Source organism: Oxyura jamaicensis, chromosome 1 (assembly GCF_011077185.1).
Source record: "Oxyura jamaicensis isolate SHBP4307 breed ruddy duck chromosome 1, BPBGC_Ojam_1.0, whole genome shotgun sequence".
Classification (NCBI taxonomy): Eukaryota; Metazoa; Chordata; class Aves; order Anseriformes; family Anatidae; genus Oxyura; species Oxyura jamaicensis.
Genome location: NC_048893.1, coordinates 94,570,448 through 94,588,186, shown reverse-complemented (window position 1 = coordinate 94,588,186; position 17,739 = coordinate 94,570,448). Strand labels below are relative to the sequence as shown.

General features: G+C 38.7%; 1 protein-coding gene across 7 annotated transcripts in view; it reads left to right on the top strand.

Annotated features, from left to right (window-relative positions):
• GABRR3 (gamma-aminobutyric acid type A receptor subunit rho3) overlaps positions 1-17,739 on the top strand; it is a 60,969-nt gene that overhangs the window by 25,646 nt on the left and 17,584 nt on the right. Inside the window, exons 1-3 of one of the 7 annotated variants that reach the window (XM_035315225.1) lie at positions 1,635-4,596; positions 4,707-6,293; positions 13,180-13,292. In XM_035315225.1, the coding sequence (XP_035171116.1) occupies positions 6,166-6,293; positions 13,180-13,292 (241 nt within the window). In that variant the 5' untranslated portion in view covers positions 1,635-4,596; positions 4,707-6,165. Of the gene's footprint in view, positions 1-1,634; positions 6,294-10,888; positions 11,396-11,416; positions 11,846-13,179; positions 13,293-17,739 lie in introns of those variants that run through there. The other 6 variants (XM_035315224.1, XM_035315223.1, XM_035315226.1 and 3 more) reach the window with 6 other exon arrangements.

Genomic DNA, 17,739 nt, shown 5'->3' with positions numbered 1-17,739 from the left:
AAAGAAAGAAAGAAAGAAAGAAAGAAAGAAAGAAAGAAAAGAAAAATTGAGCAGTATATATTGCTTTCATATTGAAGCACTGTGTTCAGGCCATACAGATAGCAAACTAGCTTCCTTCTTGGGGATACACCAAACTGTTGCAAGCCCTTGTTTTCTGTGAGTTGCTCAGGCTTACAAGCCACCCCCTTCCTCTTCCCTCACTCATGAAAGGCACTAAGATTTTTAAAGAAATGTATCCTACAAACACAAAGACGCAAACCCTAGAAGCTCCTCCTGGGATGAGATGGACATGAATGCAGGAGCACAGTAGCTGTATCCGATGCCTGTGATCAACACAAGATAGTGGAAAGACAAAATGGTTAAGTCAATGCCTTGTTTTCTGCCATGGAAAACAGTGAGTTTAGAAGTGTAAATCTAGGATGAATGTGGCTGCCTGTTTTTTTCCAGAGATATCCCTCAAGACACAGATTGTTCTTTAATAGGAGGCAGTAAAACTGATTATTTTACTTTCAAAATTGCTGGTGTAGACGCTAAGTAAAAGGATTTAGGGATTAATTTAATTAAATGATTAGTCTGTCAAGGGCAAAATGGCAAAATGGAAAGAATCCTTAATTTAGAGGCTGTATAAATAGGGAATGCGAGGAATCAGAGAGGTTTAGGCAATTGTTTAGTTATACTTTACTTCTTAATGAACTGCACGTTTTTTTAACGAGCCAAAAAAAAAATGGATGTTCACTGCTGAGAGGAAAAAGCAGAGTCCTGAAGTTATATTTGATTTCTAGGATTTTGATTTCTCATCAGCATTTCTTGCTGACTTGGCTGTGTACAGTTTTCAGAGTACTGATTTTAAGATGGATTGACCACTCAGATGCCAGTGAAGACAACTGGAAGCCAAATATTTTGTATTTCTCTCAGTAGCTTCTGAGTTAATATCATTTCCCAATAGCAATTCTAGAGTTTAGATTGCAGAGGTAAGATTTACCTCTGCTATTTATGGGAGTGTTTAAGGGTCTGGAATGGTGACTCCAGGTCCGTGGCTAGAGGAGGTTTCAGAACAGAGAAGTTCTTGCAAAAACATGCTCAAGACTGTATGTTCAATTTCCCAAAGCAGTTGTGAGGTGAACCAAACTTTGCAGGATTTCAGAACCGAGACCAGACTCCTGGGTTCAATGTGGATCCATGTGATATAGATGTGTAGACTGTATCTGGTGACTGTACATTTACAGTTTGGTTTACTTTGCTGTAGGCTTTGTCTAGTGCCAGGAGTGCTCCCTGTGATTATAAGAGAATTTCACAGAGAGTGTGATATTAAAACATATGAAACAATGTCATAATTTCACTGGAAATTTGTATGCAAAAAATTTATATCACATTAAAGGGAAAAGGGAAACCAGTAGCACTTTCTTTTTACAGTAAAAATAAATAATCATTGGAAAATACTATGTGCTTTCTTCAGTATTGTTACTATTAAGACTATTTTTTGTATCGCCTAACAGAAATTAAGGGTACAGTTTCATGGTTGGCTTAAGCCAACCTAGCCATATGTCACCACAGAGGGGGCAGATCCTCCCTGCAGTGCTGCTGCCCACTCCTTGAACAACCCACTGAGCAGCTGCTGCTGGTGAAGCAAGGCTAACTTGTGCTAGTGCCAGGCCAGTGTGCTGCAGGGTTGGACAGAGGACAGGGTTTCACCAGTAGCCTGGCAGTTCTGTCTAAGCTGGTTGTAAAACCACAGAGTTTATCTGAGTAAGCACTGTGCAAATATCTTGCACAGCTGAGCTGTTGGTTTTGCTGGCTTTTGCATGTTTTTTGTTGCTGTGTTTTTTGTTTGTTTGTTTTGTTTTGTTTCTGTTTCAGTGCTTTGCAGTCCTCAAGTTTGTTACCTCAGACTACTTGGGACAGTCACGAATGTTCACTTGCCACCCCTACTAAGAGACTTCATATGAAACAGAATCATAAGAGCTGGGTCACGCTGCAAGAGTTAAATAAAGCACTTCATCAATTTTGAGCTCTGTAAGCTGGATTCATAATGCTCAGTCTCTATTTTCCTCTCACTTCATCTTGTTAGGAGATGTGAATAGGCACCTTATTCTAGTGAGTTGGTTCATCATCTGTGTTAATATAAACAGGACAGAGTATCCCTAATTCTGACTTTTGTATTCTTGCAGGTGACCACAATATAAACGGTAAGCTCTATGTGCTGGGCCTGTTACCATAGAAAAGCAAAACACTGCTTATTCTTGCACTGCAGTATTTCATATACACTCACACAGCCACTGCTCTGGTTAACCTGTTTTCTATGATTTGCTAGTTGTATGAGATACCTTCTATCCCTTCTACTTTATACAACATGTATTAGAAACGTGCATCTTTCAGAAGACTCTTAAGAATGCTTTTTTCCTTGTTTCATTCTCTGATTAGGAGAAACGAAAATACATTCCAGGTAAACCTACACCCTTTTTTGACATTGTATTTCTAGTCCATCTTGTACAGCTAATTTGTAGGTTTTCAGTACTAATGAGCCGCAGTGTTTCAGCTCCCATTGTTTAAAGTAGACTTAAGATGTGCTCAGATTTTCTGAAAAATACAGGCCTCTGTGTCTCTGGCATTCTTCTGCTCTCATTTTTATAATAGCTGTTGTCAATTTGCTGTTTTGTGATCTGCAGTGGAGAGGGGTCTGTAGTTCCAAATTGAAGTTACCTGAAACTGAAGTTCCAAACTGAAGTTACCTGAAACTTTATTTTGTTTTTGAAAGGGGAGCATCTCATTTTCTGATATTAGGTGGTGTACTTACCTTTGTTTCTTTTGCTTGTTTGTTTGTAAACTGTTCTAATAAGCTCATGCACTATAAGCACACACTGGGTTTCTCCTTGAAAGATAAGCATTGCAAACATTTCATGGGCTACAGAGAAGGGATAACTTTAAAGAAATATGTAATGGTAGCAAAGAGACAATGTTTTAACTGTGTTTAAACACAAGGAGCTGTTAGCAACTTGCCTGAAACGAGCAAAGTATTTGTTCTTCTGCAAAAAATAATCCTTTTAGAATTGATTACTGATAAATGCATTGGAGATTAACCTGTTTTCTTAATGGTAATTTATAATGTTATTATAATCTGCTCTGTGTAATGCTCTCTTACCTAGAGGAAATTAAAACAACTCTAATATGAAGAAACCCTGTTGCTGTGGGTGACATCTAGTTGCCCTCATCGATATTACACAGCCATTAATGGAAGTGTTCACCATTTCACTCTGCAGGAGTCCCTCCCAAGGACTTCATGTGTGTGGGCTAGACAGAATTAATTTCTGGGAATATTCCATAGATAAGGACAGAGAAATAGTGCTAAGGCTTGCAGTGCGCTTGCTCAAGGCTCATCAAGGTAACATTTAGTGTTATGATACCAATGATGTGAAGGTGGTGGAATATGCCAGTTTATCTACCCCTCTTTTTTGACTAAAGCAGGAACAGTGAAAGGAACACTGAGCATCTTTTGGAAATCCTCCATGGAGCACTTATTTTAGCACCACAGCTTAGTGGTGAATTTCACGCTACAGCCAGGAATAATAAACAGCAGGGTGCTGATATCTGAATGAAAATATCACTTACCTCTTTCTGTTAAAGACTCCCTTCTTGGTTGATGTACCTTCTGGAGGAAGGGACATCCATATGCAGCTTAGCCAGGAGCAGGCAGTCATTCTGCAAAGCCAAGTCATTTGTCTTTGCTCTATCCCTGGAGCAGGGGCTCTAAGCATTCCATTTTCCAGCCAAAGTAATTACACAAAGTAATATTTTCCTATTTTTAATGGACTCTTTTGACTTCCTCAAGGTCAGCACACAAAGTCAACACATCTACGCATCAGTGTGATGTGATCTAGCCTCAGGTTCATGTCAAAGAGCTTGGTGGGTAACCTCTCCTTCCCTTCTATCCTCCTTAGTGAGGATAATAACTACCAGTTTCAGATAAGGGTGATGTTAACCTCTACAATATAGCTCTCTCCAAAGTCTCTGGAAACAATGTGGATGATTACTATTAGTAAGGAAGACGGTGTGTACATGTTAATTATTTGTGGTTGAGGACAATGGTTGATAATGAGTTAACACTGAAGAGTGTGCAGATAGCTGAACATGCAGAATTGCAGTAACACCTTTGCCACACAGCCTGCAGTGTAGTTAACTTTATATCTGATCTGCTACTGTTGGGTCTGTGCTTGGGCAGGGAGAGAGGAGGACCCAAAGGCTCTTGGGTATTTTCTCTATTGTGATTTAATTGGGTATTCTGATACTTTGATAAATGTAGGCTGGATGAAACGAGACAGCTTAGCCAAACTGACTAGGAAACAAGTATTATCTCTACCTGGAATAAATTCTTACTAGAGTTATTATTTATTTTTCCTTTTCCCTCTAAACCATAGTGTGAATTAATGGAACCTGTTAAAGGTCTTATATACTCTGGCATAGTCAAATATATGTTTTCCTTCTCCAGAAACTCCACCCTGGGAATACACTAACACCTGCTGGAAACACTATCTGGCTAACCCTGGATCAGGCTGCAAATGATCTTCCGTGAGTCCAGGAAAGGACTAAACCATGAACAATGTAGAGTGAGAGGGATAATGGGGTTGGAAACCATTGAGCTAATCTAACACTGTTACATTTTTATACTGATTGGGAAAGGATTTTTTTTTTTTTTTTTTTTACTTTTCCAGTCACAGGAAGATAGCTGTTCAACTCCTAGTAGAAAAAATCAGCAGGAATTATTTGGTAATCTCCTCCTGGAAATAATTTGCATCTGATAGTTACTTCTTGGGCCAAATAAAGTTAGTTGAGAATCCCAAGGGACTTCTGAGGAGGCAGATGTCTTCATCACAAAATGATTATCCTGTTATGCTGTGGTGTTAATAGTCTCAGCTGACAGAATGGTGGGTGGTGTTTTTTTTTGTTTGTTTGTTTGTTTGTTTTTTTTTTTTCTTCCCTCCGTTCGACTCAGGAAGAAGCCTACTGCTGAGAGACCTGAATTACTTCTACTTCTGTCAGATAGGGGTGGGGATTTCCATCTCCCTGACTTTCAATCTCATCTCTCTCATTTTGTAGATATAGAAAAATTAACACATGCTGTCAATTTTGGTAATTACTGAACTTGCTGATGGTTTTAAAGGATAAATTGATTGTGTCAGTTGAGAAAGTGTGTCCAGTATTGCCCAGTTTGAAGTCCACAAGAAATCTTACCACTTTTAATAGGAGAAGCTGGCAGTCTTAAGTTATCTCTTAAGCAACATTTTGTTAATGTTTTGCAATTCAATCTGCCATTGAACAGGCAGGGCAGTCTAAATAAAATCAAGATAACATTAGGGGTGGTAGATATTAGATGTGCACATGCCTTGTATATTTAGGATAAATTAAATAGATAGCTCCAGAGCTTGGGGAAGAAAAAAAAAAAAAAAAAAAAAAAAAAGATTGTCAGTATTTCCAAATGTTAATGGGGAGTATTGAAACAAGGCTTCATCTGTAGGCTGGACTTGTTTCATGACATTATGCTTTCTGTATCTACAGACAAAATGCTTTCTACTGCTGCAGATCACAGAATCAGAAATGATCTTAATGGTTGGGAAGACAATGCAATGTAGCCAGTTAATGAAAGAGCTTGATCTGTACAGAAAATTATTTTGAGCAGATACACACATACATAGAAAGAAAGATTAATTTAGAGACCTTTGTCATTAAAGCAGATTTTTGTATGGTTTTCTGTGGGATTTAAGGGGGATTAAATGTTTGACATCACTTTGCCTGCACAGGCTATGTTGAAGAGGTTACTGAGCGAGTGATGGAGAACTCAAATATGCGCCTATGCTGAAAGAGTGGAAGCAATGGATCAGACTGCAGCCTGGCAAAAAAATTTGCTCTATCTACTACATTTCTAAAAGCAAGGTGCTTCTGGTTTGACAGCAAATGCCACAGGAATGTAGAGCTTAAGGAATTTTAATGATTTGCCAAAATATGGGGGGAACTCAGAGAGGTTATCAGAGCTGGGATGCCTATGTCTTCTGTCTTCAGTGATGCCTTGCTTCACATGCATCCTTTGTGTGATATGCTGTTTCTAAACAGTAAAAGCACTAAAAAGTCAGCAAGGTGGATTGGCTGATCAGGTGCATTTCTCTTTTGGAAGAGATGGTCCTGGTCATGAAACTTCTGCTCCTCACCTGTCTGTGGCCAACGGCAGTGCTACACAGTTCTCAAAGTCAGCATCACCATCGTCATCATCGGCAACAATTCTCATTCTTAAGAAAGCATAACAGGTAAGCAATATATTCTCTCTGTCTGTGTTCATCTGATAAACTTCGTGCTGTCTGTCAGCAACTTTTTGATGCTCCCTATTTGTTCACTGTCCTGTTTTGCCAGTTTCTGAGTATATGCTTTGCATAATACATGTATAGGGTGTTCCCAAAACAGAAATGGTAACTATTAATTGTCAGAGATTTTTCATAATTAGACATTTCATGATGTGATTTCATGTATGCTTCGTGTATACACAGGCATGTACACACTCACACCCCCACACAGCTCTTTTAAGTTGTGTGATACCAGGATACTATTGTGATGAACTGAGTATTTTTGTCCTCACTTCCCTTACAAGAAGTAGAAATGCATTCCAGAGTTTGATGTCAATGTTTGAAAGTGACTTCCATTAACTACACAGCAGAGTAGCTACACTGTCAAGATGCATAAGACATTTTTATGGCACTAAATGAAGTAAATTGTACTTTATTTTTAGTGATGACACAATGTGCTCCCGTTCTGGAATACGCCTATGCTTTTAAGACGTTGGAAGGGAAATTGTTCTTAGTCTTTCCAATCAAGTAATTCATTTAAAAGGAATAGTGATACAAAGCTTTTTACATATAAATTTCTGTGCAAAGTGTTTGTGCTTTTTCCCACAAATGCAATTTCACATCTTCCGTGTGAGGCCTCTGAATGTGTTTCCAGATCAATCTCATAGCATGTAAACAGACCACTAACTACCAGTGATAATTCAAGTAAAATATCTCTTTGCTGGATGGTAGGAAACAGTGTAATAAGTAGCTCTATTTAAGGAAGGAGAAGTGATGCAAAACTTTTCCCTGTCTTTGACACCCTATTAAAATGGGCTCATTGTTTGTTCATACTGATCACCTATTGAGGAAAAGTAACCTAATTGGACTCCTCTGATGTGGTTGAGCTGTTTTTAAAGTTACATGCTTTGTAGCAGGCATACAGCTGTTTACCTTGTGTATCACTCTTTATGTGATAATCCAGCAGTGACATATCTTTGAGTCCTTACATGTCTTGTTAAAATCATGGTTAAGCAATTCAAAGCAAGAGAAAATATCCGAGTGACACAATGGAAGTGCCTGGAGATGTTATATTGCTCAGTATTTCTGGATAGGAATGACCTTGGATCCTCAAGGTCATAGGATCAAGTTCAGTCTAAGCCAAAAACTCATGAAAAGAATGCCTACTTAGCAGAGTGTTTCAAACACTGATAGTTTTAGAGTGAATGCTAGTGCATGATTATTTGTAATAATAAAACAAAATAAACAGAACTAGAACTAATGTCAAAATAAGGTCTAATATGTTGCTTTACTAGTCTCAGGAAGCAGCTAAGAATCAAATGGAAACAGAATAAAATAACTCCTTAGTGCTGTAGGGGTAAAGGAGGTCTGTGTTAAGCTGAGCTAATACATTTTTATTAGTGGTAAAAGGGAAACTTAAGCTAATATTTGCATTTAACCTGTTCTGCAATAGCTGAGAGGAGTTCCTCCATCACTGGCATACAAATTAAACAAACAAACAAACAAACAAACAAAAAAATGGGAGAGAAACCTGATGGTAGGAGACAGCAAATGTGGTGGCATCCTGCTGGACATTGTTTGATTACCTCTTGCTGTACAACAGTAACTATATTAGCACAGTATCCTCTACATCTTCATAGGTCTTTACTAATACCAACAAATGGATCCATAGGACAGGCCTGTGAGACAGGCAGAAGAAATGTGTTAACAGAATAGAAACCAGGAGGAACGGCAGCACCATGTTCTCAGCTAACACTGAATAGAGTAGCAGTTTTCTTTACACAAGGCAAAGCCTTCCATATCTTCATTTCCTAGGCCCTTGTGATTTAAAATTTGGAACTGGAAAGAAGGCTGCAGAATCTGAGCCACAGAAGATCCCAAAGCTTAACAGCTGCAAATCAGCTTTTCTGTGGAAAGGATCCAAATACGTTTAATTTCTCTTTGTTTGAGTCTCACTCTGGTTTTATTTCTAAAGGCAGCATTATCCTCCAGTACATTGCAACAGGGTCCGACTTTCCTCTTTTTCTTTATGGGGAAAAACCTTTCAGCCAGCCCTAGAGTTATTAGGGACACAGCTGACAGATGGCTTTGGTTAAATGGGTGGCCTTTTAGAAAGAATCCCATGTGAAAATGTTACTTAACCTACAAGTTCCACTGGTTTAATAGAGTAACCCAATTCTCCCTCCAAAGCTATTTGTCTGCATTCTCTTGTAAAGAAGATTTTAAAGCATTAACCAAAAGTACATGAGAAAGAGATTATTCTCATGGTCCATTTCCTAAAGCAAAGAACAAAACATTTGACTATCCAAATATTAGGCATTTTGACAGTGCATGTTGCTGATGTTACTGAACTCTTGGAAATGCAGTGAGAGAGAGAGAGAACTGTACAGTTTTGATGCTTACTTTTTCTGGGTTTCAAAATTTGATAAGTGTGTTAGAAGTTTCAGAGATCACAGTGCTGTATAACTCCAGATACCTTCCTGGGAATAAGATTTCTGTAGTTCTACCTTTTGGTTATCTTTGATTTGATAGTAGTTAGAGTATCTCAGGGACACAGCACTGAAAAGAACCTGATAGCCATTAAATTTAGGGTCCTTCATGGTATTCTTTCCACAAAAGGGTCCTTCATAGTACCCTTTTCATAAATTCACCTAGTTTTCTTTTGAATGTGATGAGATTTTTTTCTCCTCTACTTCCATACTGCAGTAATAAAAGAAGTGTGGTATTTTGGATATTATATTAGTGTAACAGAAAACAAAGCCACTCCTACCAGTCCTTCCTGAGATGTGAGTTTAAGATTTTTCAAAGTCTTTGACTTTCTCATGAGCAGCACAGAGAATTGAAACATGAATGCCACTGGTTATTTAACACCACTGTTGGCATTATTGGGTTAAATACTTCAGCCAGAAATTATCCAATTTCCCTAAAGCAGACCTTTCACCTTTCACTCCTTGTTACTTATTAAGGTTAGGTAAGAGCAGCTAAGTTTGTCCTTAAAAACCTGCCATGTATTCATCTGCTATTAAAGATTCTGAATTAGTTCCCTTGGTTTTGTAGGCAGTGACTAGCTGCTCTTTGAGATCTCTGCCAGACACCAAGGCATTGAGCCATGAGTCCATGTAACATTACTGGGTAGCGAAGCGTCCAAGCAGTATCTCACTTGTTTTTCATCTGAAAAGCTAGTGCTTCCATTAATTTCCTATATAAATGCCAGAAGGGGTGTCTTCCCTATGTGATCTGAAACACTTCAAATGATTTTTATGACCTCCTTTGGAATTTATAGGCTACAATTTCATTTGCATAATGTAAAATGTTGCCTGGAATACAGCTGTAGAAAGAAGAGCTATTATAACTGGAAGCAGTAGTTTCTGGAGCACGTGCTTCACTGAGGCTGAAAAGCCTGTTTTTGCCATTGCCCAGATCAATACCAATACAAAGCCACCTGTCAGATCTCCATTTATTACTACTATTCCACACAGGTAAGGAGAGATTTCCTTTCCTTAAATGCATGTGGACCTTTCCTCTCAAACACCAGAGTCTGATGTCTGCCATACAACGAGGGTGCAGAATCTATGACTGCCCTTAGACTCCTAGATTATGGTGCTCTGACCAAAGCTGCGTGATAAAGAGGCCATGGTGCCAGGCCACCAAAATATAATCTAGGTCTTTGCTGTGCTTCTGTGGGACTGAAAAATATTTCACTGGCAACTAGCACACCACTAGGGTCTTGACTGACCTTGAGAAGCTGTTCTGAGACCTACACTGGTTAGATCTGTCTCTTCTGCTTTTTAACGGAATTGGCCCCATGGGAAGGAGCACTCAAGAAAACATCTGCTGATGATTACACAATGGTGTGGTACTGATCAATAGTTAGATATGGGTCTAGGATTTCTTGGGAGTAAACAAATACATGCATGCAATTCCCTTTGAGTCACCAGTTAAATAACTTTAATGCTGCAGTGAGGACAATTTAATACTCTAACTCTTAGCCAAGGAACAACATCTGGAGTCCAGATGCTGATGTTAAAGGAATATTTGCTGGAGAACGCTTCTTAGCCTTGGGTGGGAGAAGCAGGCAATGAGGAGAAAAAAAGTAAAGCAGAAGTGTATTAAAAAAATAGAATTTTTAATGGGATTTTAAAAATTTTTGGTACCTTTACATGTGCAATGTTACCAGTGTCCATGAAATTAACTCCAAGTACCATGAGAACATACCTCTGCATGTAAGCTTTTTTCCTTTACCATTAAAAAAATCTGCCAAAGGAAGGTATTGAAAAAAAGATGCCACATATTTGTAATGAAAGTACATTCTGTACTGTAGCTTCTCTTCTGACTCCTGCAAGATCTTGCCTTGTTTCAACAACTATTTCTGATAGCAGCTAGAAATATTTATAGTTGCTCCAGCATTTGTATATACAACATCAGGTTGAAGATGCTATTCAACTAAGTGGGCACAAAAGATGATTTTCACATAGGCAGCATTTTTGTTTATTGTGTCCTCAAACAGGAACACAGAAAGAATATCAAAATCCCATAGCATCTTTTTCAGAGGCTTATTAAGAAGAAATCTCCTGCCCTGGTTGCTTATATTTTGCCTCTTGATATTGCTAGGGAACATTTTCCTCTGTCACCTAGTTGTTTCCAGTAAGAAGTTATAATAAATATAGCATAGCTTTAGCTTGCTTCTTCCAGTGAAATCATCAGAGCCTCAGACAGGTATCCTCCTTGGCACGTTTGATAACAAATAACCTAGTGCTTCCAAACTGTACTAGCTGTGCCGTGGCTTTCTGAACATAATTCATCATTTCCTCCTATACCAGTTCCCAAGCAGCAGAATTTCCCCACGTGCCTATTGTGGAGTATTGCAGGTGTTTGTTTCTACTGCCTGTTCTGCTCTGACACAGGCTTTATTACGGCTGTTTTAATTCTCTGAAGCATGAGGTTTCATTTTAGCATCCACGTAATTTTTTTTCCAAGGGAACTGAAGTCTTTCTTTGAAATGCCTGATGGATGTTTGCCCTGATAATTTGGTTCAGGCAACACTGCCAGAGACATTCAAGAATATGCAGGTAGGTTAGCTTGGTCAAGGCTAATGGTTCTGAATAGCCAAACAGCTGGTGACACTGCAGCATCCCTGTGACATAGCATTGTAATCTCTTGACCTTCATTATTTAAAAGGAGGAGGGGGAGCCCAAGTAAATACAGCTGCTCCGTATCCTAAGGTATCTCATACCTCATCCTACTCAGTGCTTGACTACAGGGCAAATCTTTAGAACAAATTTTGATCATTCAGTCTAAAGTAACAGTTACAGTTGCTCTCTGGAAAGTCTCAGAGAGTCACAGAGGGCATGAAAGAAATGATCTCTCTCAAGGGAAATTCCCTTGCCTGTGGCAAAGCAGCTGTGTTTAAGACATTCCTACAGATATCTGACAAACCAATTTTTATATAGTCTGAGTGAAAGGAGTCTCAACACCTCTCCAGGCAATCTGTTCCGGCGTTTCACTGTTCTCACCAGGAGGTACCACATGCCTCCCTTGTTGCCACTGCCCATCCTGTCTGGGAGTGGATATGGAACAAAGGGCCCTGTAAAAGCTCATTATGTCTTCTGAAGACTGTGATATGTTCCCTCAGTCTTCTTTCTCCAAATTAAACAGCACTGGTTTCTTGGGATCCTCCCACACCTTTTATAAAATGGAAGCTCAAAACTAGACACAATGCTCCAGCTGAGGTTTGGCTAGCTCTGCCATTACTTGGAGCCAGCCACTTAGAGCAGGCCATACAACAAGGAGTGGAGATCGAAGGAAGCATCAGAGCAGAAGCAAGTAATATAACAGATTCTTTCAAAAGGCTGTGTCTCCCAGCTGCCAGATCTTGTCTGTGTTATAACCCAAATACTCTAGGATAAGACCACCCTGCAGTCTGTGGCGTGCTTTCTGTGTACAGAAAAAATGAAATAGGAGGCTGCACTGTGATGGACAGCTGCAGATCATTTTAGATGCAGGCCCAGCACATCAGTGCCTTTCTCACGTAGTAAAATTGTCAAGGAGTTTGGGATGTGGTGGCAGTACATTCTGCAAAGGGAAGAGAGTTAGCAGCAGTCAATAGGAAGAACAGAATTCATGACATCCTACTGAGAGCATCCAAACAGAAAGATTCATCTGTGTTGCCTCTGTGCTACCCAGAAGCTTGGTTATGTGTGACATGAGAAAAAAACACAGAGACAGGACGTCTATGATGCAAAGAAATACTGCGTGTCTGGCAGCAAACAAGGGGTGAGCTAATGAGCAACAAACAAATGGGAAATTACATGTTAGCATATAACTTGGCCACAACTGAGGGATGTTTGAGAGGATCTCAAAAAACGAGTTCCTGGATCCAGAACTGTCAGTTTCAAAGTCCCTCAGAAAAAAAATATTGATTCATTTGAGCTCTCAGGAAAAAAAAAAAAAAAAAAAAAAAGATTTATGATAAAAAGTGTAATTGTCTTTGTAATATGGATAATGTATGAAGTGGTTTAAAATTATGGATTAGTGGTGTTATTCCCAAATCTGTGTTGAAAGAAGTTAATACCTTTTTTTTTTTTTTTTTTTCATTTGGCTATAATTTCTCATATAATGATAGATACAGTCTCTGAGGGGATTTCTTATATGTAATGGGTGTTCCTCATGAACTTGGGTGCCCTCATACCTGATTTATCCACCTTTTCCAATATGTATCTCCCCATCTTTATTAACACAGTTGTTTCCCTTATTGCTGCAGATTCAACTGTCCAGATTCTTGAGTCCCTGCTTCATTTAGCCTTCTGTCAGGCAGGGAAAAAAATGAAGTTTCTTACTTTTTTTTTAAACATAGCAAACGAGAAATTAAAATGAGGAAACTTGACAGCACCAAAGTACGGCCACTTAAATCTGAGCAGCTTCTTCGCATAGAGGACCATGACTTTGCACTGAGACCTGGATTCGGAGGTAAGCAGCAGATGCCAGTGCTGTGCTGGTTAATACTTCGTTTTCTATCCAAAAGTTACTTAAACTCTGTCCGGCAATGTCATTTAAAATTGAATGACAGCTTTAATTGCAGCTCACCTCTTTTGTACTCCAGAAACCAAAGAAAAAACTAGAAATAATTGAAGGTGAGGCACTTTTTTGTGTTTAGCATATCAATAGGAGAAACCATTCAAACTGTCTTCTTCTCAGAACTAATTAAAAAAAGCAATATTATTAGAATACTACTCTTTGAGCACAGTGATTAAGGTATCCCTGGAAACTGCATAGTCTAGTAGCAATTAGCAAATTACTTAGTCATCAGATTTGTTTTGAGAGATTGAAATGAGCTATGAATTCCTAAATCTGTTTGCTCTGTACAAAATTTAATAGCTAACCACAGGCCTTCAGTTTATTACCATATAGTTTCTGTGTTGTTGGGCACTATGATGATTATTTCTTCATTTAACTAAATTGCATGTGGATAACATCCCAATCAATGGGATGTTCCCAGTTTAGATTTGATTTTGACTCTCCTTCATGGAAGGTAAAACGAGAAAGCTGCCCTGCTCTTAAGCTTTGCCTGTGTCTTTGCATCACCAGTTCAATGTTCATAATTCATAGAAATAGACCGAACTGACCAGGATTATGAAGCCAAAATAAAATATATGAGGAGCAATAATCAGCTGTGTAAAAAGACATAAATCTAGGAGACTAGATGAAGCCTGTGGAGCTATTCTTATTGACACCAGGTGCTGGGCCCTGGCAAGCATGCCAGGAGGGAGAAACCTGAAGTAAGAAAAGCATCTCCGGATGCACTGGTTAAATGTGAAAGAATTTCATATTACTCTAGAAAATTTGGCTTGTCAGGGAGCAGAAATCTTTCCTGACTTTTAACAGTAGTTGAGTTATGTCTGTATCTTGGCAGCAAAAGTTAGGATTGCATCTTGCCTAAAACCTGTCTAGAGTAATATCTGTCACTCTGGACATCTTCCTATTACTACCTGCTTTGTCACACAAGGAATTTACACTTTTGAGAGTATCATCTCAGAAAGGAAGCAGCATATCCATGAAAGAAGCAACAGTTCAGGATGTACTTTATCACTGGATCATCATAGAAAGCAATACTTCTGATGTACATAAAAGCAGCTTTCACAATATACCCTGTGATCTGGCAGCTGTAATTTTCCACAGGCAGTGAGGATTTTTCTGCACCCAGCAAATCTGTACCAGGCTTTTTCCCCTTGTCTTTTTATTTTCAGATGACTAGTCATTGAGCCCTTTCAATTCCCATAGAAGCCAGCTGTGGTTTTTCCACTGACTTCATTGCACGGGCCTCCTAATAATCACATTGCCATGGGTACGATTTCAGCTGCACTCCTGTCTTTCAGAAATAGCTTTCAGCAGAACTGTGCATCAGCTTTGTTGCTCTTGTATTATAACACATGCTCTAGTGGCATAGGTGGCACTTTTAAAAGTCATGTCCAATAGTTTACACATGTTCACATTTTCAGGACTCTCTTAATAAATGGAATACTTATGTGTCAATCTCTCTAAGACTCAAACATGGATCCATGAACATTTTTACAGCACGCAGTGAAAAGTCTTGGGGAAATGAGTATTGATCCTAAATTTATGCTGCATTATTCCTGTCTTACCATTGATTTCAATGATGTTACAGCAGTAAAGAATGGCTTGCTTTTCAGAAGAGACAGGTTAATAAGGCATAACAGAGAGTTAGCACACAAATGTAACCTCATCAAAGGACAAAACCATCTGAAACATGAATCCGAGTAACATACCCAGAATCACTGTCTGTCAGCAGAGTACATGTTTGTCTAAAAGACACTGATGAATAAGTGTGCAATAGAAGGAAACCTAGCTGGAGAAGATGAAATTAGAGATATCCCTGCTGCCCAGACACTGACTGGAAGGAGTTACATATACCCTTCTCATGAGGTGGGCACTGCCACCAGCAATGCTCACAGCATGTTCGGTACAGCTTATGCCCTGGGGATGGCACAGCTAGGGGACAAGGACTTTGCTTACTTTCCTCTTCTTCACACTGCACCCACTGCCCTAACATGGTTCTGAACTGCATTAAGACTTACAATAATACTGTGGATTTATGTATTTAAACAAATGACATTTTGTGTTTGTTTTTATCAAATGTAAAACAGCATCTCAGTACTGTGATTCTTCAAGGGCTTGGATCTGTCACGTATCACAGTGCATGATTTATTTAGCTCAGCACAATGCATGATTTTATGATACTGGTGGGAGAAAAAACAAAAACAAAAACAAGGTCAAGAGAGCTGAGTGAAAAACAAGTATTTAAAAATTATTCTTTACCTTTCAAAGAGGGACAATTTTTTTGCCCTCCTCTATATCTCATTGGGATTTCCTTGGTGTATCATTGAGCTGTAATGACAGATTTTGTTAATTTGTACTGTGCCCCTTTCCCTGAGAAGGTCAGTCATCCTTTGCACCAGTCTGAGGAAAGAAGCAGCTGGAAAATCTATGCTGTTTTTAACCTGCTGGAGATTCCTCAATTCAGGGAACTGTTAAATCTGAATCTAGCTTGTTTAATTTCATTTAGCCCCACACATGCAAAGTGAATGAGGAAGATAACAGGACCCAGAGATTTTAGTATTCATAATTAAATAACAAAGGAAAGACAGAGAAAGCACATGCTGAATTTGGTTTGTAAACTGAGCAAACATCTGCACTGGAAAAGATTTGGGGGAAATGAATGTAGAGCTGTTGAACACTGATGGTTCTGGCTGCAGTGTCACTGGAAATAATTGTGACCTTGCTCACATGGCTGATTGCATTCTCCTGAAAATATATCATTGCTCCTTGGAGATGAAAGGTCATTTTTTGAGCAAATGGCCACAATTCTGCTTTTATTTATTTGAGTGTAATTTGTCTTTGTTCTGTTGATTGCAATGATGTTCCAGCTGCACAAGCAGAACTTGACTCTCTGCTGATTTTAAAACTTAGTCCTGACATTGTCTGTTTATTAACAGATTAGAGATCTAAGTCTGAGAAGCGTACTGTGTCAGCATGAAGCAAAATCTGCAAGCTGCTAGCAAGCTGTTTCTACATTTTTGCTATAGAAATGCTCCTATGTCTGCAGTTCATTACACAGTGAGGCTGAGTGAAGCAAACCTATTCAGTACATCCAAATATTATTTAAAACAAAACAACAACAAAAATGAAAATTTATGTTGTTACATTGCATTTACTTGCTAAGCCAGGCTCTTGGCTTGTTTGTTTTGTCACGGTCTTCTTCTGTTTGGAAGTCTCTAGTGGATGGACCCAAGCAGTCTGGCCTTCTTCAGACCATGGAGAAGAAAGAGTGCTAAAGTTTTCTGTGGATGAGCATAGTGAGGGCTTGAGAAATTCCGCTGGCAATGGTATAGTACTGGTCATCAGTTGTGGTAAGGACTGTCTGCATAAGTCCTACCAAAGGAAACAAATGACTGACAGTAGACTCAGAGACAGATCTTTTCACGACTTATAAATGTCTTTGTATGCCTATTGCTTAAAGTACCTCAACTGATTTTTCAGTAGCCTGATGAACTGATAATCTGTGAGAAGATACCTCAAGTTTGGACTGGAGAAAAAGCAAGAAATTAAATTATGTTGACAGCACATCTCAGAATGATCATCTCCATATTTTAAACTCAGTGAGAATAGGTGAGCACAGGCCAGTATCAGACACTGTGCTGAGTTTCTAGCAGCTCACATCTGAGGAGCACCATGCAGGCTGTCTTGAGAGCCAAAACCTTATACATTGAGGGAGGTGTTAGCGTGAGTCACACTTAGAAACCTTTTAAAATTACTTTATTTTCTACTATATTTATGCATCTATTTCTCTATATAATGTTATTTTACCAACATTCTTATTTCAGTGTATTGGCAGAAGTCATTTTGAGCTCTTGGTTTCCTGAGTTCTGTCTCCACAAGCTAAAAATCAGGATTGTCATTTTAAAAATCATCATTCATTTACTCCTCTGTCCCTTGGTTTTCCTAAAACTCTTCCACAAGCTCTCTGAACTATTTTGCAATCTAGAGATTATAGAACCACATATTAATTTTTACTGCGTAAAAGTATTTTTCTCTCTGTGTATATATATATATATATATATATTTAAGTATAACAGCTTTATTTTTCTTTTCCATTCCAATTCCAATTCTTTAACTAGCCCACCAGTACCATAGGGCCTGTCTTAATGACCTGACAGGCCCTATGGTACTGGTGGGCTAGTTAAAGAATTTTTAGAATTGGTTATTTCTGCTTTGTCAATCTGTAAAAGGTTGTACATAATAGAAATATGGAAAATAATTTGATACAATTTAGCTGGTCAAGCCATAGCAGTCTTTCTAGAGATTTTTCATCCCAGTCTGTGATTATGCATAGTCTTTA